The sequence below is a fragment of the Lepidochelys olivacea genome (assembly GCF_965140295.1).
Source record: "Lepidochelys olivacea isolate rLepOli2 genome assembly, chromosome: 22".
Taxonomy (NCBI): Eukaryota; Metazoa; Chordata; order Testudines; family Cheloniidae; genus Lepidochelys; species Lepidochelys olivacea.
The window spans coordinates 21,113,612-21,136,444 of record NC_140432.1 but is presented as its reverse complement, the minus strand read 5'-3'; the positions used below and the strand labels follow the sequence as shown (position 1 = coordinate 21,136,444).

Sequence of the window (22,833 nt, the reverse complement as noted above, 5' to 3'; positions counted from 1 at the left end):
GCCACCGGAGAGCAACACTTGCTCACTTCCTTGAGAAAACTCAAAAGTTGACTTCACAGTGCACTGTGCTCAGCATGGAATGACTTTCACAGCAAGGTCCTGAAACACAGCCAAAGTCAGGAAGCAAAAGCCAATTAAATGCTACTTTCAAATTTAAACTTGCCATCATCACTGGACTCATTGTTGCCTAATCTTTTCTTGCTATGCAGCTCCAATATTGTATAAGCTTCACAGAGCCCAGGGACTTTATTTTATACAGACTTTACATGCACTTAGAGAGTTTTACCCAACTAAGGCAACCAGTCTGGCTCAGTCTGGGGAAGATGACAGGACTCTGTGACATCTGAGAGGTTCCTGTACTATTTTAAAGGAATTGTTAAACTCCAGGGGAGATAAACGGCCCTGATTTTCAGGCCTGTTTACCTCAAAGAAACAGGAAAGAGGCCAACGCTAGTGCTTTTGAAAGTAAGACAGACTTTTAAAAAGTGACTGATACATCAGATGCTTTTGCTCCATTTTCCCTTAGAATAAGCATCCCAGTTATTCTAGCGTATGCTGTAAGCCCATGAAAGCTTATGTTCAAATAAATTTGTTAGTCTCTAAGGTGCCACAAGTACTCCTGTTTTTCATCCCAGTTAATAACAGCTTGGGAGTTCACTGTGTTTGTGTTGTAGAAACCACTTCCCTGGCAATGGTTTGCAACAGCACAGGTGCTGACTGTCAGCTCACAGGAAGCAACCAAGTTGAAGCACTCAGCATCAATCATCCCCCAGCAGACAAAGGGCTCGATCCTGTTCCAATGGACATCAGTGGCAAGGCTATCACTGATTTCACTAGGAGCTGGATTAACCATTAAGCATGTAAGGCAAGCAGTGCTGATTCACCCTACTGAGCTGCTGGATACCTCTTAGGGATGAGGACTCTGAATAAATGATAATTCCGTTAGAGCACAATGTCAGGGTATACAATTAGCGTGCAAGGGCCAGTGGAATACAGAGTCCCAGGTCCAGGAAGCAGGAGCCAGAAATGCTGTGGAGACAGCATACTTAGACTCTGGTTGTGAGAGGAAGGGGGAGCACCTCTCCTTGCACCCTAGTGACTCTCCCTCTCTGATGGAAGTGATCGAGCAGGAGAAGAGAATCCTGGCTAGGACGGTGGCTGGGATGTAGGGCAGTCAGAATACAAATGTGTCTAGGAGGGGCCTCTGAGAAAAGCCACCTATGGATGGTCTGTGAGCATGGATATGTGCTTGTTTCCCCCTCAGCTGAACAGGCTCATGCTGAAACCAGTGTGAGTTTTGCTGTCTTCAATAGGAGCAGGGTGGAACACCTAGTGGGCACAGCTAGATAAGTATGTTAATAGACCTGATTAGACCATGAAATGTAGCTTTCCAGAGTATCTACTTTCCTGATATGTTGCAGTTTTGCATGTATCAGCAATCCAAAATAGCTGCATTTTTGCTAAAATGCCATCTGTCTAATGGATTTGACCAAGCCTGAATAGATTAGGTTTGGTGCACCACTGTCAATAGAACAAGGTATGTCAAAGCCTGCAGACATCCTCCCACAGATTCTTCTCACCCTCCCCTTCCCTGTTTACCTGTAAACTCAATATCCACAAAGACCTTGATGAGTGCGTCTGCAAGATGGGCAGCGTGCTGGTAGGAGCAGAACACTCGCTCGCGATGGAACATGCTGGAGACAAGTGGGTTCTGGACTTGATCTAAGTGAGGCATGACTGCTTCCAGCACTTCTGCCAGCTTGGCTCGCAGGTGAGGATTCTTCATCCTGGAAAAGAAAAACAGATATAATAGGGCAGTTTAGAGCAAAAGGGGACTTTGACTGACCAAAGAGAATCCCAAAGATTGTGGCCATCCACATGGGGCAGGACTGGCTAACACCACTACACTTGTGCAGCCAAACTTCTGACATAACTGAAAGCATCTGACCTATCACTTGCATTCCTAACAGCATGCCATGGTCGTTCTCAGTAACTAGGGGTTAAACCTCAGACAGAAAGATTACAAAGGGAGTGAAGGTTGAAGCTTTTGGCCTCATCCCTCCTAGAACATTCTCTCAGTGATGCATACAACTGCACGTTTGTGCTTGCTCATCTGTTGTGGCTCTTCTGCCCTAGCCCAAATGTATTTTGGTGGCAAACATTCTGCTATATCAGCTATGTGCTGAACCTGTCTAATGCCTCTGTCTCCTATTTATATAACAGCAGAAGTACTTTGAACTTACAGAGTGCTCTTACGAATATATCTGAGAGCATTCAGCAAGGGTGGGTAAGCATTATTGTCCCCATTATAGAGGTGGGGCACAGGGGTTTAGTGACCTGTCCAAAACTGCAGAGTGAGTCAGGGAAAGAAGTGGGAACAGACCCCAGGTCTCCCAACTCCCATGCTGGGCAGTTGCAAATAGCATCCCAAGGAGAAGATGGAGTTTACCTGCTCCTGTTGTTCCCATGAAAAAATTATGCACACACAAATATTAACAAATGAATAGCATGAACACAGTGTACACAATGACACCTTACCACAAGGATCAATAATGCTGGTCATAATTTTGTTCAGTGCTAAGGCAACAAGCACCAAGGCAACAGATGTTTCAGAAACAACTAAGATAGACCAATCTAGACAACCCCTGTTTTGATCATTAGCAAAACATCCAATTGCATAAAACAGGAAATTTCCCAAATCAGACATGAACATAAAGCAAAATCTCCTTTTTTGAAAGACAGCACAAGTTCTACTGGATACGTGGGGCCTGGTTTTCAAAGGTGCCGAGCACCTGCAGCTCCCAGTGACTTAACCTGGAATTGCAAGTGCTCATTTCTGAACATCTGTCCCCTAGTGCCCCAGCAGGTCACTAAGGTTATAACTCTAACTGGCCTGGCCCTTAGTTGCAACATTCTTTACCTGCAGCTGAACAGCAACAAAAAGGTGCAAAATTATTTCCTGTCTTTGGAAATAAAAGTCTGGTTTGAAATTTCTTTCAGTGTAACCCTTATAATCAAAAGGCCCAGTGATCAGTGTAAATGAGGGGCAAACCCATTAGCACCAATGGATTCTAGAAAATAATTTTTGATCCATAGCCAAACAATCACAAGTGGTGCTCACTAAGACCAAGTTCCACTTTACACACACAATACCCATTTGTTTCCTTGTCTGAGGCACCATGGTAGTAGTAGAATAACAAAAGGAAGTATTTTTCAGGTGCTTTTCCGATAGACGAGGTCAGCACATCTCCATCTGTTACATGTAAACACACTATTGTACACACACTCACTTGCTTCTGCAGCAGTGATAAACCAGACTACCCCTCCTGATGCCCCACCACTCTTCCCTACAACTGTAAATGCTGTCAAAATCCCTTTCTTTTTTTTGACACAAATATTCAAAACCCGGTTGTGAAAACAATTTTGGGGGACGCACTTCAGCTTCCTCCTTCAGGGGACACATGAGGAAGACTGGGGAATAACATTTAATGGAAATGCAAGTGCCAGGCATTCCATTGTTACTTGAAGTTCACTAACAACCAGTTGTAACTAGCTAGGCTCCCAACATTACAGTTATTTGACTTTAACAAGGAACTAGATGCTGAACTCCCATTTGTGTCTTACATGAAGTCCAAGTGCTTTGGGGTAAACTTCTTTGCTTATTGTGCCTCTCATGGGTGGAATTCTTGGCTATCCCCCGGTAGATCAGCTGAGTCATTAATGTTTACATCAAACCCCAAGACACCCCTTATGATTTTTACTTGTTTGTCTCTCTCTCTGGATGCTCTGCAGTAAGTGTAAAAGGACAAAGGGCTGGAAACTTATCTACCTCTCTACATCACCCATGAAAACAGTAACAAAGTGAAAGACGTGCTCCAGAGAGTCTGCAGAAGTCTCCAAGATGTCATCAGCAAAACGCCGCAGGAAAATGAAGAAATCACCCAAATTATCAGCAAAGAATTCTGTGAACAGAAGTCATAAGTATTAGTGTCTCCTTCGGAAGTTCCTTCATGCACTCTTTTCTATCCTTCCCTGTACGATTTTTCCCAGGGCTTCTAATGGTGATTAAAATTAACATGGCTATTTAATGCCAATGAACAAATGAAGCAATTATTGAGGGTGCCAGCACAGCCTGTAAAAACTGTATCCCTAGACCTAACAGGAACAGCTTGCATTGACCAAAAAATACAATTCTAAAGAATCCTCAAACTGATACAATTTACTGTACATGGAGATCACTTCATCCCACCATGAAGGTAAGTTACCTTTGGGGGTGAAACTTGGCAGCTATTTAGCAGTACATAACAATAAACCACATCTGAAGGATCCATATCCAATTGAAATTGCAGGGGGAATGTTAGATGAGTAATTACATTCTGCCTAAATTGGAACTTGGCAGGACATTGGGAATGGACACTTCAGTTCCTACAGAAAGCGCCTGATACTTTTAAAAGGGGCCAGGACCTCAGTTTGTTTCATCTGAAAGACAGCACTTCCACCAGTGCAGAGACTCCTGTCAACAAACATGGGTGTTGGCTCAGAGCTGACACAGAACAGTGCTCTCTACTGGATCACCAATGTAACATCACTTCCTGGAAAATTCAGAATTTCCATGGACAACTCCCATGCCAGCACACATCCAGCCCCAACCTGGCTTAGCTTGCACCATCTGTTCAGAATCACAAGTTTATACTCTCAGTCATTTCTCTGATGCTTATCAATTTGTCAGCTGTGCTCTTGAAATTTTGGAGCAGAATTTCACATTGTTTCTGTACAGCTCCTACAGCCCTGATTTTGCAAGGTGTTGAGTTCCTGCAAAATGCAGGTGCTCAGCACCTCTGAAAGAGTCAGGCCATACACTGTATACATAATGCAAACTGAAAAGGATACTAAAGTAATTTTAAGGTGAGAAGTTGCTTGGCCCTCTGCCTTGAAAGGTGCGTTTGTCTTAATGAAAAGCAGTGATCCCGAGTGATCTCATTCACCTGGTACGTAAGCCAGTGCACTGTGCTCCACCTCTGACAAAGGGAAAGTCAGGTCTATAAGCTCAGTCCCTCGATTTCCTACAGCCAGCTGGACCAGGAGAACTGCCATGGACACCTGCAAATTCAGGCAGTTCTGTAGCATTTGTGGCTCAGTCACGGATGTTTTGGTGGAGAGATAGACAGTCATCAGGCGTTCAAACTGCTCCCGCAGACTGTCTGTTGCAGGGCTAGAACTTTGTTGAGCCTCTCGCCAGGCTACTTGCAGCCGGTGAAGGCTTTGGTTTATCTTTACCATCTGATCATGCAACCTGCCCACAAAACAAAAATGAGAATACCAAAGACTAGATGAAAATCTATTTAGTACAGACTGCCCACATAAATGTGCACCCACTTTTACCCTGCTTGTGTAATACTGAGTGATGTTGTGCAGCTGGCAGAAGCAGCTGAGAGGGCAGGAAAAAGCAGGGCACAGTACCAGCTTTAGAAACTGCTCCATTCCATCTGAATAAGCAGAAAGAAGGTTGTAACTGAGTGAGCATTATTTTAATCCACCGTCCTCAAATTATCCCCCATGAAAAATCCTGTCTGGTGGTCTGCCGAATGGAATACTATCAGAATCACACAGTAAGAGATTGGGAGGGTTCAGTTCCAGAAAAGGGGCTCTCTTACAATCTGGTCTGCAGAATGAAAAATCTGGTGATCCACCAGTGGGCTAGCTTGGCCTATGCAGTTGTAAATCCACAGGATTACCAAAATCAGGGATTTTCTAGGTAATGTGGTGATGTTGCCTTGCATACATTTTCAATTTCCCAGCAACAAAGCTATTTGCATAACTTTTTCGGCTATTTCTATATTTAGAAAATAAACCACACAGAAGGTGAGTATGCTTGGATCATTAGTGACCTCACAGTATCCCAGCAACAATTCACAGAGGGAGGCTAAGGGAATAGTACATTTTAGTGTCCAGAAGACCGCTTCCTGAGAAGAGCAGCCAGTTATCTTCCTAATCTGCTTAAAATGAAACCCACTCATTATGGCAGTTCAAATATACTACAGAGTACAAGTATCCTGAGACTGTGACAATGTCCAGGACAGGAGACATGGGCCTTTTCTCTTCTAGGGAAAGATCAGCAGCTAAATGAAAACCACAGTGAAAGGTAACAAGCCCATGAACCAGACATTATCAAAGTCAAACCAGGGGTCCAACTCTTCAGTCGTCCCAAAGATAATGCCTGGTTCATGGGCTTGTTAGCCTGTATTTGAGCACAGGTGAAATAAAACCCTGATTTTTTATCTGAATTTTTATTTATCATCTGGAGCTCAGGTGTCATCAGCACAGTCAGAAGAACAGGCATAACAGCACTGGGCCTCTGAGATACTGGGAGGATACTCCCTGTTCAGGAGTATTTCTGACTGGTGACTTTATTTATTTATTTATTAAATAGTGAATGGATACAAGTGGTACTAAAACCACACATTTCCCTTATGATTTTAGCATTCTTCTGTTATTTGAGAACACCAGATCTTACCTGAGCCTAGGCAAAACAATCTCTCCCACAAGCCTGCAGACACCCCGGTTTAAGATATAATCCATAAGAAATAAAGCTTTGGGTGGCACTTTCCCTGTTATCAACGCTGTTTATAACCACCGCTTCCTGGACTTATACGGCTAGTAGTGGAGTTACCTGTGAAACCCTAAATGGAGCGTATACTGTGTCAGGACTAAGTTCTCGGTCACCAGATTGTAGCTGTGGGCAAACTCTGGCTCCTTCTCAGTCACAGCTGGAATCAAACATGTTTCTTTTTCCAAGCCTTAAAGAAATTAAAAGCACCAGTGAGTTAACCCTGCCCCGCTGGGTCTGGGAAGGGGACTTCAGCACAGTCAGAAAGACCTGACTTGGTGTGGGTGATATTTTAACTTTTTTCAGCTTCTCCTTTACTCCTTCCCCACTGCCCAGCTAATCTGTTGCCTCCTTTTCCTCCTGGAGAGGCATGAGGTATAGTGTTGTAGGGAAGACTGAGTGCTCGTGAGTCCAGATGGAAGCAAATGCAACACAAGGCGAGCATAACATTTCTAGCATACCTACCTTTCATATGCACATTCTTACTTCTCCTCTCCTCTTCATTCAGCTCTTTCAGGGCACAGTAGGTGGGATCGAAGGTGAGAAGTCTAGGAGATCTGGGTTTACAGAATGGCTGGCACAGTTTCAGGAGGGCAGCTCCTAGATTCATAAAGAAGGCATCTGAGGCATACATCTGGAAGAAGATCTCTGGCATCTGGTTAGCCCAGATTTTTGTACGGCCTGCATTGGCATGGAGACAGTTTCCAAGCCAGGAAAGAATCCTGTGTTTGGTCTCTGGAGACAGCTGTAACAGGTTCTTCAGCATCTGGTAGATTTTCTCATGGAACTGAGCCATAAACTGTTACAAAAAAATAAAAATAAAATAAAATAAACCCAATCCATCACTGAAGGCATTTTTGAAAAAGGCCCATTTCACTTGCACTTTCCAAGGCTGGTCTGAGAGTCCACAGGTCATCCTAATCTTCTGGAAAGTCACTTAGGGTCTGCTTACCCTGCCTCTGGGAGCTAGCCTCCCAGCCTGGCTAGACAGACTCATGGGAACTCTGCTCCAGCTAGCAGGCTAAAAATATCAGTGTGGGACATGGCTGCCTGGGCAGTGACGTGGACTAGCAGCCCAAGTCCAAACCTGCCTGCCCCCTGGGTCCGAGCTCAGGTGGCTAGCCTAAGTTGTGGGTTCACATGACTATTTTTAGTGTACTAGCTCCAGGGGAGTTAGTGCGAATCTGCTGACCCCACGCTGGGAAGCATACTCCCAGCTGGAGTGTAGACATACCCATAGGTGCTTAGGTATAGCTCCCACGTCCCCTTACCAGTGTCTCCTGTCAGAAACAACATATGATGAACAGAGCAACCCTGAAGCCAACAGCAAAAAGGAAGGATGACACTTTAAGAGATATAATGAATTGTTTCAATGGGAAGTAAAACCAAAATTCTTCACAGGTCACTGGGTGGAAAAATGGTCTTGTGGTAGGGCACGTGACTGGGAGCCAGGTGATCTGGGTTCTGCTCCTGGATCTGCCAGGCTCTCGATGAGGAACCTTTGTGATTGAGTTTTCTCACCTGCAGAATGGGGATTACAGCTATCTTCCAGGGTTTGTGATGCTTCATTCATAAATGTCTAGAAAGTTCTTTAAGATTTTGCACTTCTGCAGCACCTTCCATCTGAGCAATCCAAAGCATTTTACCCACATCTATGGAGTTATTCTCCCAACACCCCGTGAGGCCTGTGCTATCCTCATTGTACAGGTGGGAAACAGCATCACAGCACACAGAGGTGGAGTGACTTGCCACGGTCATACAGCCACCCTGTGGCAGAGCCTGGAATAGAACCCAGATCTTCTGAGCACAAGTCATACCCTGTAACCCATTACAAGGCTTCCTTTCCTTAGGAACACACACTGCGGTTCAGTATTAGATAGTGGCACTGATACACTTCAGCTTGACCTGATGAATGTTGGACTCCTGCACTTTGATCTCTTGTGGACTGGATCGGGATGGATTCAGAAAGTATCCATGATTCTCCACTACGCCTGGGGTCTTTAGCAAGCAGGAGATGCTCAAGATGACTCCTAGCAGGGTCTTCTGATACATCTGCCCATTGGTGGGGTCCTTTGGTTGAATGTAGTCTACAAAAACCTAAAGAGACAGAAAATGTGCATGCTATTGTTCATAAAAGTACGAAGAGAACCTGTTGATTTGGGAGTGGTCAGAGAACAGTAGGAGTAGCTTGTTAGAGAAGGAATGTGGGAACAAATTATTTCACTCTCTTTTTTTATCAGAGGATAAAGACGAATACATAATTTGTGACTCAGGTAGCATGCTGCATGCAGCCAATACACAATCCCTTTACTACAGCTGGAATGCATGGATCATAGCAACACACTTTACTGAGAGTGCACATTCACCAGAGCAGAATGTGAGCCTGGCACATATCCAGCCTGTCATTTAGTAACAAAGCCAAAACAAAAGCCATTAGCCATTGCACAGGAAGGTACATCTATATCAGACCCAGCAGCCTGTGGACGTATTCAGTTGCTCTCCTTGTTGGCAAGCTCATCAGCAAGGCTAAGGGTCAAAGTGCCACAGAAAGTGAATTACTCTCTTATGTAGAAGTAGTCTTTCTGGGTAATGGCAGAGGCATATTAGTGGGATAGTGTAGACGGAATTTGCCCTGCTGCTGCCTATGGAGCACTTTTCCAGTGGACAGCTGGCACTGTTCAACAGCACTAACACACACTTACCTGTGCTATATTTTTCTGTCTGGTGAAATAGAGGAGCATATCCAGATATGTGTACAGCAGGATTTGACAAAGGTCCAGATCTTTGATTCTGCCCAACAGAATATCAAACACAGGAACCATGACCTCCCCAAATGACCGTACTTCCTCATCCATCATCAAGGCTTCTATGACCTCCTCAAGAAACTCAGTCACATCTTCAAAGTCTAATAAAAGAAGTAAAGGGTGGGGGTAGAAAAACATTTAACAGAAATATTCAAAGTATTTTTAGTGGCTTCAGCCCATTAACACTTCAGGCTCATCTCATTATATAATCCCTCACCATCAGCCAATTAGGTAACACCACATTGTCAAATACCAGCCATAGCAGGATGGCAGGTCATGCGTACAGCAAGTTGTGGGGGGCTGCATGGGTTAGCTCATGCTTTAGCAAATCCATATCTAGAGACTCCTGAGATACTGACTACTTAGCCATACATTAAATCAAGAGACAAGTTTTGCCAACACATTTTAAGTTGGACCAATTGTGCTTGACAAGAACATTAGAAACATTCTTATCACTAGACACATTTTCCTCCTGCCAAGTGGACATAGTTGTGTTTTCACATGGGATAAGGACACTAAATAGAAGTACTTGAACTTCCCGATAGATTTTAAAGAGGGGGTCTCAGTATTTTATTCTGCAGAATACTCTGTTAGAGAGGGAGAGACTCTCATAGACCAGTTCTCCTCCCAGCACCAATCCCATAAATATTCAGTGGAGCCCAGGATGGGCCCTGTGTGACTGGTATCCATGGACTGCACTTTGGCCCAAAGTGTTAACTTCTCTAGTGACACAGAAAACCAAGAAAGCAGACAGCAATTTCCCCTACACTTTGTGTTGAAAAGAACTGAGCTGTTCACAGGCTCCATCCCATTTCTGGCTCTACTCCCTCCCGTTCAAAAGTTATTATAAACTCTAGGGATTGACCTATTAGTTAAGGTTCCTGACATGGTCAGATGCTCCTCTTCCAAGTTGTCGAAAGAGCTTATTCTTATTTCTTGCCCCTTAGGTAACTTATAAGTTTGGATTTTAATTTGTACATTATATCAGATCTGTTATTTACAGTAGGTGAAATCCTGGCCCCATTCAAGTCAATAGCTAAACTCCCTTCGATTTCAAGGGCACCAGAATTTTACCCATTATGTTTATGAAAATATACAAGACAAAGAGTTAACAAAATGTCCAGATCCTCAAAGGGTAAAATACGGTTCAGTCAGCTTTGCACTCACCACAGTCTTCTATTAGTGGGGCTAGTTTGTCTTGCTAGCATCAACTGGTTTACTTTCACCTTTACACAAGACCTTGAGTTTTCCTAAGGCCACCAAACTTGCCCTATTACTTTAGGCATTTCTCTAAGACTATCTACTGCTTACATGGCTCATTTGATTCTGAATGTCAAGCTTGGACCTTAAATAGAGTAGTTGGGTTTGAGGGTTTGATGTTCTTGTTATAAAGTGGAAAGAAAAAGCAATAATATTTGGTCATCTGAGGATAACTACTAACCCACCAGGAGAAAGGGGCATAGTTATAAACTTACATGCTCCTCTCAGTGCCTCCAGCATCAGGTCCACCAGCTGCTCATAGACATTCTGGTTCACATAGATCTCGGAGGTGAGGAGAACAGTGCGAGTGTTCGACACAGTCAGATTCCTGCAGCGAACCGCAAAGGGCAGCAGGTTCTCTGGCACTTTGGTTATCTGCATGGAAAGAGAAATTGAGACAGAAGGAATGATGTCCCCTGAAGCGTACTGGTATATGTGTATAATCTGCCAACTTGCTCATTTCAGGTCAGTAATCGGACCGCATATGATGCTACTTCCCCTTCCCAAGGCTGCCTGCCTACCTACCTCTTCCTTTGCTCTCTGGAAACAGGCATATAAGTAGCGAAGAATCTGTTTCTCTCCAGCATCTCTATCTGCTGAAAGATTCTGTGTGCTGACAGAGGTCATGTAAATCAGGTGACTTCCTGGTTCCTGGAGCAACAAGCGGGTGAAGAGTGCCTACACACACAATTAAACATATACTGAAAATAAACACACAATCCCAATGTTTAAAGTCACAACCGTCCTCCTTCCCCCCATAAAAAAATACCTCACACCAAATCATGGCTCCTTTTTGCACATTAGGCTTTCCTTCCCTACTGAAAAATAAAAAGAGTTCAGTGCTAGCCCAGGGGTTCTCAGACTTTTTCCAGTCTGCTAGGCCAACAGCTTCTCCATCCACCTTCAAAATTTACAGCAGTTTTACTAATAGGCATCTGTAACCCTTGCCTTTGAAAACAAACCTGACAAGCATTAGCATGACACTCCGGTTAGAGGAGTGGCTCTCTTTACAATTTTTTGATGAGGTGGATGGTGGCAGAGCTGAGTACTGGAGCACCGACTCCCACTATCCACTGTTATAAGCAAAGGCATTCTTACTTTCCACAAGGCAGACAACAAATTAAACTGGAGGAGTGGGAGAGGCCTTGGGATTTTATCCATTCCTTAACCATACTCCTAATCTGTATCTTCCCATTCAGACTCCCACATTGGCAGCAGATCTCTGCAGCCACTAGGAGGAGCTAGTATTAGGTAACCCTATAAGCACTCCAGCCACATAAGCCTGAAGTCACTTCCAGCCCAGTTGTCATAGGCAGCAGCACATTAGACCATGAGTGAACAAGTCTGCACTCGAGGGTAAACTCTAATATGCTGTGCAGGGAAGGAGCAGAGTTCAAGTTCTGTTAGTAGCTGAGACCCAGATTTTTTGTGCACTGTAAGAACTAAACCGTCCCCATCAGTAAAACTCAATTTCACCTAACAAAACTCATGAATAGAAATGAATGACACCTTCTCCATTTGGCGAGGAATAACCACTTATACACTAACCCACAGTGCCTTCCCAGTGCCCAGAATGCAGCCAGTTTGGCTCTGCGCAGTGGCTGCTTCCCAAAGCAGACTACCAAAAGAAGGTCTATTGTTAGCCTAGTCTAAAAACAAAAAAAGAGTGGAGCACACTGGTTTCTTAGTAACATGTGCACAAGTTAAGCTCTCCTCCCAGATCATTAATGTTTTATGCAGATCTGATCTTTAAACAGGAGTCATTAAATACCCATTTGGGACTGGACTTTTGGGGAGATACTCTGCAATCAGGTACCTGCTTATTAATTGCTGCACCTTCTTTCACTCAGGACTGCCGGACACCAACCTGAAAGAGACAAGTTGACAGAGAAGTGGTGATACCTGTTCAATGTTTTCCATGTCAAGCCAGTCTTGTTCATCCAGTTCTGCAGCCATTTCCTCCAGGTACACACAGCGAGCAGGAATTCCATTGCCGCTCTTCATGCTGGGATCACCTGGAGAAAATCAAATTCCCTTAAACAAACCACCACAAATATGTGCCTACCGACAGAGCGTTCAGCACTGTGGACCTTGCCTGCTATAGGGAACTAACTGCTGTAAACAACTATCAAATATTCCCATCCTCCGGCCACAAGGTTTCCTGTAGCTTTTAACTTAAGGTTCAACAGAATTCTCTCTCCTCTGAGCAAGTAGTTTTTGTATGATTGCTTAAAAACAGGTTTCACTCTAGAACATGATATACCAATTATCCTTTTAAAAGGTACACAAATGACAATACAACATTCACTGCACAACACACAGGTATACACCAGAATCCTGTTGAAGAATCAGCTTGGGAAAAATCCATTTTAATTGTAATATCCCAATGTTCCCTAAAGTCAGCCCCGTAAGAGAGCGAGCTTCCCAATTCACATATACATACAGAAGCTCACTTGCAAGAACAAAGTGTGCTCTACTAGTTATTTTAATGCCAGGCTAGTCAATCAACCTATGATTGGTTTCCACTGGGATTATCACATTCTTCACCACAGCCAAATGACACCAAGAAAGGTGCAAAATTCTTTCCTGCCTTTGGGAACAACTTTTTGTTTCAGAAAGTGGAAGTAATAAGCAGAGGGACAGCCATTTTAGACTTGATTCTGACCAACAGGAAGGAATTGGCTGCAAATCTGAAGGTGGAAGACCATTTGGGTGAAAATAATCATGAAATGATAGATGTCATGATTCTAAGGAAAGGAAGAAGTGAGAGAAGCAGAATAAGGACTTCAAAAAAGCAATCTTTAACAAACTCAGAGAACTGGTAGATAAGGTCCCATTGGAAGAAAATCTAAGGAATAAAGTAGTTTAGGAGAGTTTGCAGTTTCTCAAGGAGACAATATTAAAGGCACAATTGCAACTCTTCCAATGCGAAGGAAAGACAGGAGGAATAGAAAGAGGACAATATGGCTCCATCAGGAGCTCTTTAATGGGCTGAAAATCCAAAAGAATCCTACACAAAGTGGAAACATGGACAAATTGCTAAGGAGGCATACAAAAGAATAGGACAAGCACGAAGAGACAAAAATCAGAAAGGCTAAGGCACAAAATGAGTTACACCTAGCAAGGGACATGCAAGGCAATAAGAAGTTATTTAAATACATAAGGAGCGAGAGAGAGATGAGACGAAACCGTAGGTCCTCATCTTAATGGGGAAGGAGAGCTAATAACTGATGACATCAAGAAGGCTGAGGTGTTGAATGCCTATTTTGCTTCAGACTTCACTGAAAAGGTTAATGGTGATCAGTTGCTCAATGCAATGTTAACAACTTAGGGAAAGAAAAGGTTAAAGAATATATACATAAGTTAGATGTACTCAAGTGAGCAGGTCCTGATGAAATTCCTCCTAGGGTACTTAAGGAATTAACTGAAGCAATCTTCGCACCATTAGTTATCTTCAAGAACTTGTGGAGGATGGGTGATGTCCCCCCAGAGGACTGGAGAAGGGCAAACATACCTATCTTTAAAAAGGGGAACAAAGAGGACCTGGGGAATTATAGACCAGACAGCCTAACCTTTGACACCTAGAAATATACTGGATCAAATTAACAACCAATTAGTGTCATCCTCAAGGTGCTTACAGTTATAAGGAATACCCAGCATGCTGAATCCATGAGCCTCTATCAAAAACTTTGAGTTAAAGGCTGTTTTTCTATATAAAGATAGATCCACCCCCAATTGCCATTCTAACTTTGGATGCCAAGCTTTATAAATATGGCAAAATAGGTCATGTACTGTATTAAGGGCTTGATCCTGTGGGGGACTTGGGCTATGCTACTGGGTGTAAAAGACTGGCAAAGTTGTCACAGTCTTTGGGACCTGGCCTCTGACTCTAGCAGACACCATCACGTTTCTCATCAGGAATCATCCACAAAAACAAATCACACCAAGCCAACCTAATTTCCTTCTTTGCCTGGGTTTCTGGCCTAGTGGATTGGGGAGGGAGAGGGGGGGTGATTATTTTGATTTTAGTAAGGCTTTTGACAAAATCCAACATACCATTCTGATAAGTAAACTATGGAAATGAGGTCTAGAGATGAAATTGTTATAAGATGGGTGCACAAGTGGTTCAAAGACTGTAGTTCATTGTCAAACTGGGGCAGCATATCTAGTGGGGGCCCACAGTGGTCAGTCCTGGGTTTGGTATTATTCAATATTTTAATTAAGGAGTTAGATAATGGAGTGGTGAGCATGCATATAAAATCTGCAGATGACACCAAGACAGGTGGAGTTGCAAGCACTTTGGAGGCAGGATTAGAATTCAAAATGAGCTTGAGAAATGGGAGAATTCATCTGAAATCAAGATGAAATTCAATAAAGACAAATGTAAAATACTTCACTTGGGAAGGAAAAAATCAGATACAACTACAAAATGGGGAACAGTGGTACAGCTGAAAAGGATCTGTGGGTTATAGTGGATCACAAACTGAATATGAATCAATAATGTGATGCAGTTGCAAAAAAAGCTAATATCATTCTGGGGTGCATTAACTGGAGCATCCAGTTAAGATGCAAGATACGGAGATAATTGTCCCACTGTATTCAGAACAGGCCTCAACTGAAGTACTGTGTCCCCTTCTAGGAGTCACACTTGAGGAAAAATGTGGACAAATGGGAGAGCCCAGAGGAGAGCAACAAAATGATAAAAGATTTAGAAAACCTGAGCTCTGGGGAAAGGTTAAAAAAACGGGGCATGTTTAGTTTCAAGAAAAAAAATGACTAAGGAGGGACCTGATGACAGTCTTCAAATATGTGAAGGGCTGTTATAAAAGGGACAGCCGATCAATTGTTCTCCATGTCCACTGCAGGTAGGAGAAATAGTACTGGGCTTAATCTGCAGCATGAGAAATTTAGGTTAAATATTAAGACAAACTTTCTAACTATAGGGGTAGTTAAGAATAGGTTGGACAATCATCTGTGAGGGATGGTCTAGATTTATTTGGTCCTGCCACAGTACAGGGGGCTGGACTTGATGACTTCTCAAGGTCCTTTCCAGTCCTATATTTCTATGAAACATCAAATAAATCACCCTGATGATCAAGTAAATCACTTCCCATCCAATCCCTACAAGTGAACTTTACAAGTAAGGGGCAAACACATCAGCACCGACTGGGGCTTTAGGAAAGCAAGATGTGAACTGTATCCTAGCTGCATGGTCATGCCAAGTGGGGATGACACAAACTCAGTTTTAGCGCTTTACATTTATTCCAGGCTGGAATGATTTAAATCACCAAGTGGAAAATCTCAATTTAAATGATCTATTTTAATCAAACTTTTCCATTTGTAGTTCAGTTATTTTCTAAAGAAAGGTGCATTCTCATTGGCTTGTATAACCATTAAAACATGTTGATTTACAACTAAATAGAGCCTTTACACTAGATTTGTTACATCTTTTTGCTACCTAGGAGGGTACACTATAACTATATGCATATACTTAAGCAATTATATAGCTGAATATTTTCAGATTCTAATTATACATTTTTAGTATGTTAGAAAATGAAGAATGATGGGAAGAATCATAAATATTCATAATTTGAGCATATTCAGTCAGCTCTCAGGTAGAGAGAAGCTATGCAACACAAGTCTGAGACCACCAAGGTGGGCTCAGTGGATGATTCCTGATGAGAAACGTGATGGTGTCTGCTAGAGTCAGAGGCCAGGTCCCAAAGACTGTGACAACTTTGCCAGTCTTTTACACCCAGTAGCATAGCCCAAGTCCCCCACAGGATCAAGCCCTTAATACAGTACATGACCTATTTTGCCATATTTATAAAGCTTGGCATCCAAAGTTAGAATGGCAATTGGGGGTGGATCTATCTTTATATAGAAAAACAGCCTTTAACTCAAAGTTTTTGATAGAGGCTCATGGATTCAGCATATTTATCTTTTATTTAAATGTTTTAAAAGCTTATAATAAATGTAGACCTTAACATATTTGTATTAAATTCAGATTTTAAATGGGTTGATTTTTAAAGGAAAACTTAATTAATTTTTAAACCAGTTATTTAAAAAAAAATATATTGATTTTTATCCACCCTGTTTTATTCAGATTTTTTCACAACATTGCAAAACAAACAACAGAAATTAACATTAGGTTCTAAACTCTTCAGGACAGAGACCGTGTCTGCCTGTGTGTTTGCATAGAGGCTAGCAAAACAGAGCCCTGGTCCTGATTAGTGTCTGGGTGCTACTGTAATACAAATAATAAATAATCATGACTGCAGTCACACACATCTGACATGAGTCTTCAGACTTAATCTCAACCCCCAGGAGCCAAGATTGCCTCAGACTCTAACACACTCTCATAACTACTCCCATGGCTAAGCTATCGTGCTTGTAAATCTTGTAACCCTGAGAGTCTGGTGGGTAACACAAGTCTTCAGTGTATGTCCACTCACTGTTGTCGAGGGTGATGAGGAAGATCCTCTGGATCATGTGATTGATGTTGAGCTGTTCACACAGCTCCTGCTGGGAGCGGAAGGAGCGGCTGATCTCAGCCACAGAGTAGTCGCAGTCATCCAGACTCTCTGATACACTGTTATCCGAGTCATCTTGGCTGGCTGAGGTTTCATCTGCTGGAAAAGAGAAGATAGTAAATGAACATGTCTATGGCCATGGAAGAAATTAACACTGTGGCATGAAGGGCAAGCAGTGCATCTCTGGGAACAAAAAGGGCTGAACTAACCCAAGGGAGCACTATCAGTGACATGCACAAGGCTTTCCCATCTTTGTGCTGCCACTGATTTCAAGCACCTACGCTTAGGTTTCTACATACAAAATAATGAACTATTCATTATCTTGCAAGCAGAGCAGCAAGCACACTATGGCTGTAGTGCAGTTCTGCTGAAGGCAGTGATGGTACAGGCTGGGATGCACAGCCTTTCTTTATAACCCTGCTCAGACCAGGGTTGGACAACAAGTTGATAAACCCTGTGTCCTGTCTACACACTATATTCATTGATTGCCAATGCCACTGCCGTGGAGAAGAGTTACAGGCCAATACACTGTTTGCACACCACGCTGAAGAATTAAGGAAGCAATGGCATTTTGTTTTATAGAATACAAAGTGCCATTTAAAAATATTTATCTGTGAAAAGACTGTCTGAACATAGGCACCTGCCAAACAGTGCAAGTCTTAGAACAAGAAACTTAAGCCTTTCACGTCAGATAAATTGCTACTGAAAAGCAAAGTAGACCTACCGTCACAACAAAATAAAATAGACTACTACTCTCTCTGGGGAAGAAACAAGTCACCCTGCCCATTCAGATTGGTTGGTGAATGGTCAAGGGGAGACATCCACACCCTTTCCCAAGCATTCTCCCCTCTTCTACAACTTGTCTTCTGCAATGGTGCATGGCCCAGTTCCTTCCTTGTCTTCCAAAAGACTCCCATATGGATGTGGTAAGACAAGAGTATTGCTTTAAATGATAATATTTAGACCTAATACACTAATGTCCATCTTTAGAACATTAATTCTTAAAGACTTCCTGTGACATAGTTGATATCATTATTCCCAAAATGGAGGCAGCAAAATTGATGCCAAGCACCCACAGCTCCCTGTGCTCAGCACCTCGCAGGGAGGGGGGGGGGGGGGCGGGAAATCAAGGCACAAGTGACCTGGTCAAAGCAAGAGTCAGTGTTCAGTCTGGGATCAGAACTCAGGTGTTTCTGGCTCCCAGTCCTGAATTCAGACCAGACTTCTCCCCAAAGATGATTTTCTAGTGGAATACAAAAATGTTGTCTCAACAATTTAGGGCCTGATCCAAAGTCACTGAAGTCAACTGCAAGACTCCCAGTAAACTCAATGGGCTTTGGATCAGGCCTCAAGTGCACAAAGTAAGATGCTATATTGACATACAAATAATACTGTGGCCACCTGACAATTCTGACTCCTGGCTCCTATACTACAAGTGTCCAGACCTGAAAAATATTTCTGTTTTTGGATGGTCCCAAACCAGCCCAGGGTACTGAACCTGAATAGTAAACGCATACCAGAGTATGATAACCTTACAGATATGTTGTTAGGGAAAACCCTCTGCAACTAGAGCTGCATTGTTTGGTCTCATTTCTCCTCTTACCAGTGAGCTGCCTCAGCTGCTGTTTTTGGATCGCTGCAAACTGCTTGGCATCAGCTAAAGAGCTGAAGAGGGCTGCAAAAGGGTTACTGGAGATGCTGTTGTTATTTTCTTGGTCTGTCATTTCACTTTAAAGTGTGCTCCATCCAGACGTGGGGAGAGGGGCTGAAGAAAGAACAGGTACGACAATTACAATGCAGAAGTTAACAGCAGCAGCTACAATTCTTAGTTTAAAAATAAAACCAGAAGTGCCTTAGTGGGGAGGATTTTTTCAACTAGGAATCCAAGATTTAAGACAATTTAACAACAACATCCAAGAACCCACTATTAAAAATAGCATGCTTGCTTTCACAGCTTTTAAAATTGAAGGAGTACACAAGCACTCTACCTTGATACATTTTTTAAATGTTTAAGGATATATTTTAACTCACTAACATTAAGCATTGAACTGAAACTGAAAAGAGCAAGGGAATTCAGTTGTACCTTACAAAATTCATTTCTTGTTAAGGTAACTTAGCACCTATTACAGTGAGTGATCTTACATGGAAACAGTCCTACAGTATTGCAGACAAAGGCCATGCCTACACTAGCATTAATTGGGAGACCACATCCATGGTGGGAATACTAATGGAGACAGGACACAGATGTTTTTACAGCAATGTTGTCTAGATCTGCTGTCACTGGTAAGAATGCTGGGATCTGGTCTATGCTAGCACTCCTACCATTTCAGCACTACAGGAGCTGTACCATGGAGAGAGATTCTGTAAAGAAAACTCAGGGCAGAAATACCCAAAGATGTCAGCTAATGGTGGAAAGGAAACCCAGTCCATTTGTTGATCCTTACTATTTCTTCTAAAAGTTATTTATTCCTCATCAGAGCATAAAAATAATCAGATGCAACACTCAGCAAACCACTCCACCTGTCCTTCCCTACAGAAATACAGGCAGTATAGAAAGCAACATAGCTTAATTTTAAGCCTAGAGTTTTGCTGGTTTACCATGGAATAACTTCCTAATCTGTAACACACGCAGCCAGATTTGGTTTTTAACGGAGGCAGTATTTCATTTATTAGGAACAGCCAAGGAACTAGCCTTGGCTGTTCCTATACTGGACTACAACATCCCTGTCAGACTGAAAGAGCAATTTATATTTATCCCCTTCTAGACATTTCAAGAGACCACGAATCGCAGCTTGTGGAATACTGCTGGGCACAAGTCAATCTAGTGCAAAGCCAAAGGACAAATTTACTCAGCCTGTTTACACAGCTGATACTTGCAGAAAAATTCAAGGACTCAAAGTCACAATAGCAGTAAGTACATTCCTTCTTTCCCCTCAATGGAGACAGAGTTCTGCATCAAATCACATTAATCAAGCTAGTGAAAAAATTTTAGCATTTAGGTTTATATGTATAAAAGTACTTGCTAATGTTTTATTTATTATATAGTGAAATGTCATTTAAATGACTGCTCTAACAGATATTCCCACACCCACTTTGTTGCTCTAAACATAGGTGGGCAAACTACAGCCCGTGGGCCGTCCTGCCCAGCCCCTGAGTTCCCGGCCGGGGAGGCTAGCCCCCCAGCCCCTCCCCTGCAGCCTCACCTCGCCGTACCACCAGTACTCTGGCCCACCACTCCTGTGGGGCAGCGCGGCAGCACGGCTGGCTCCAGCATGGTAAGGGGGCGGGGAGTGGGGGGGTTGGATAAGGGGCAGTCGGGGACAGTTGGATGGGGCGGAGGTCCGGGGCAGGGGGAGTTGGATAGGGAGTGGGGTCCCGGGGGGGGGGGCGGTGTGGATAGGGATCGTGGCAGTCAGGGGACAGGGAGTGGGGTGGGGGTTGGTTAGGGGGTGGGTCCTCAGGGGCGGTTAGGGTCAGGGGGTCCTGGGAGGGGGCAGTCAGGGGTCAAGGAGCAGGAAGGGGGGTGGTGGATGGGGGCAGGGGCCAGGCTGTCTGGGGAGGCACAGCCTTCCCTACCTGGCTCTCCATACAGTTGCACAATCCCAATGTGGCCCTTGGGCCAAAAAGTTTGCCCACCCCTGCTCTAACAGCTCTAATTCAAGCCAAAAAGTAGCTAATGTGCCACAACTTGCAGACAGAGCAAATGCAAGAAAACCCTAGAAGCACAATATTGTATAGAAGGGACTCCCAACATTCTTCCGGTGAAAACCCCCTTGAAAGAGATTGACATGCCCTCCCCATGTCTCCTCATGCCATGCATCACAGGTAGCTGCATCTTCCTTCTGACCATTCTCTCTCTCCTGCCCATATCTACCTCAGTGCTCTCTGTCCATTTCCTCTTTGCTTTCTAACTGTTGGGCTTTCTTGTTTTTGTTCTTATTCTGTAGCTCCCTCCTCCTTGTTTCCTCCAGGTTAGCATATCCATTGGTACTGGCTCCAGAGTGTTGGCGGACATATACTTCTGCTAAACTGCAGAGTGCCATAGGAGCACAGGAAGGAAACTTGAGTTAACCGTCTTTGAGAGCTGCTCCTGTGGTCAGCTTTGTTAGGCAAGGCAGAGCCACTGTGACAGCAGGGACACAAAGCAGGTGAAATTCAAGGCTCTATCACTGCTTTACCCACATCCACAAAAACGCATTTGGTTTGGTGGGGGTCATGCAACTTTCTCCACCTGCAGTGTTCTTCTCCTCTTCCTCATGCTCTCCCCCCTCACACACACACACTTTTCCTCCCTCCGCATCGCACACACAATTCAAAGAACCTGAGGATGGGAAACTTGTGCATGATAAACTGTTCCCATCATGCACCCAAAAAACATAACACCAGCACTTCCAGTCAGTATTTGCATGTGATGAGCAACTGATATCCTTTGTAAGGCCCTCTGAGATCTGATGAAAATCACCACATAAGAGCTAAGCGTTAGTAGGTGTAAACTTTAGCTCCCCAAAACTTTCGCTCTAAGCAAGTGAGCTCATACGCACAATGAGCGGTACAGCCAGTCTGTACGCCCCGTGTAGCCCTAAAATGAGCCAGGGCTCCCACTCGTAAGAGCAGCTCCATAGGGTCAGACCAATGAGCCTCCGAGCCCAGGAGCCCGTCTTCCAGCAGTGGGCAGTGCCAGAAGCCTCAGAGGAACCAGACCGTTATGAAGCGATCTAGCCCGTTGTCGGAGACTTAGGGTCGCTCAGACCCCCGGGGCGCATCCCTGGCTATCCTGGCTACCAGCCGACGAAGGACCTGGCCTCCATGAACTTACCCGCTTCTTCTTCAAACCCCGCTATGCCCCTGGCCTCGGGCAGCCCCTGGCCTCGGGCAGCGGCTCACAGGCGAGCAGGGACCTCAGCAGGCTCGGGGCCGAGCCCCGCCGACTCGGCCCGCGGCTCCCTTGCGGGGCCGGAGAGGGGAGCTGGGGCGCCGCCGCCGCCCGGAAGGGGCCCGGGCCCGGCCCGGCCCGGCAGCCCACCAGGCTCCCCGCGCCGCAGGCCGCTCCGCAGGCCCGGGGCGGCGCTTCCCTTGCGGGGCCGGAGACGGGAGCTGAGCCCCGAGCGGCCGCCGCCGCGGGAGGGAACCGAGGCCCGGCCTGGCAGCCCCCGCGCCGGGGCAGGGGGAGCAGGGGCTCCGCGGCGGGTCCCGGGCCGGCTCCGGCCCCCGCGGGCCAGCTCCGGCCGCCCCGCCCCGCCCCGCCCCCCACGGGCCGCCCGCCACAGGGGCGGGGGCGGAGCAGCCGCTTCTTACCGGGGCCGGGCGCTTCCGCTTCTCACTCAGCCTCAGGCTGGCAACCGCCGACGTCACCGCGCCGCGCCGCGCGTCACCCCGCAGCGCCGGAAGCGCCGGGAGGCCGGGAGCACGTGGGTAGGCGCCACGTGTTGGGCGGGGCGGAGGGACCAAGCGCTCGTTTCTCACCCCCTCCCGCCCCGTAGCGGGGGTGGCTCTCGCGCGCCCCGGCCCCGGCCGTGCGGGACGGGGCCGGCGGAGCCGCGCAGTCCCGGGCTGGCGGCACCTCCCCGGGAGGCGCCCTCACAGCAGGCGCGCAGCGACGGGGGCCATCAGCGGGCGCCAGAGCTGTCCC

The 22,833-nt window shown here is 45.0% G+C and overlaps 1 protein-coding gene across 4 annotated transcripts in view; it reads right to left on the bottom strand.

Moving 5' to 3' along the window:
* Positions 1-22,581, bottom strand: part of UBE4A (ubiquitination factor E4A) — a 30,780-nt gene extending 8,199 nt beyond the window's left edge. Inside the window, exons 1-13 of one of the 4 annotated variants that reach the window (XM_084611857.1) lie at positions 22,500-22,581; positions 18,808-18,969; positions 17,127-17,303; positions 12,574-12,686; positions 11,197-11,349; positions 10,887-11,046; positions 9,310-9,512; positions 8,513-8,704; positions 7,073-7,406; positions 6,671-6,797; positions 4,986-5,293; positions 3,830-3,962; positions 1,600-1,787 (exon numbers count right to left, since the gene is read on the bottom strand). In XM_084611857.1, coding sequence (XP_084467983.1) covers positions 1,600-1,787; positions 3,830-3,962; positions 4,986-5,293; positions 6,671-6,797; positions 7,073-7,406; positions 8,513-8,704; positions 9,310-9,512; positions 10,887-11,046; positions 11,197-11,349; positions 12,574-12,686; positions 17,127-17,303; positions 18,808-18,928 — 2,209 coding nt within the window. In that variant the 5' untranslated portion in view covers positions 18,929-18,969; positions 22,500-22,581. Of the gene's footprint in view, positions 1-1,599; positions 1,788-3,829; positions 3,963-4,985; positions 5,294-6,670; positions 6,798-7,072; positions 7,407-8,512; positions 8,705-9,309; positions 9,513-10,886; positions 11,047-11,196; positions 11,350-12,573; positions 12,687-17,126; positions 17,304-18,807; positions 18,970-21,078; positions 21,097-22,020; positions 22,210-22,499 lie in introns of those variants that run through there. The other 3 variants (XM_084611860.1, XM_084611858.1, XM_084611859.1) reach the window with 3 other exon arrangements.
* Between the last annotated feature and the right edge of the window lie 252 nt (positions 22,582-22,833).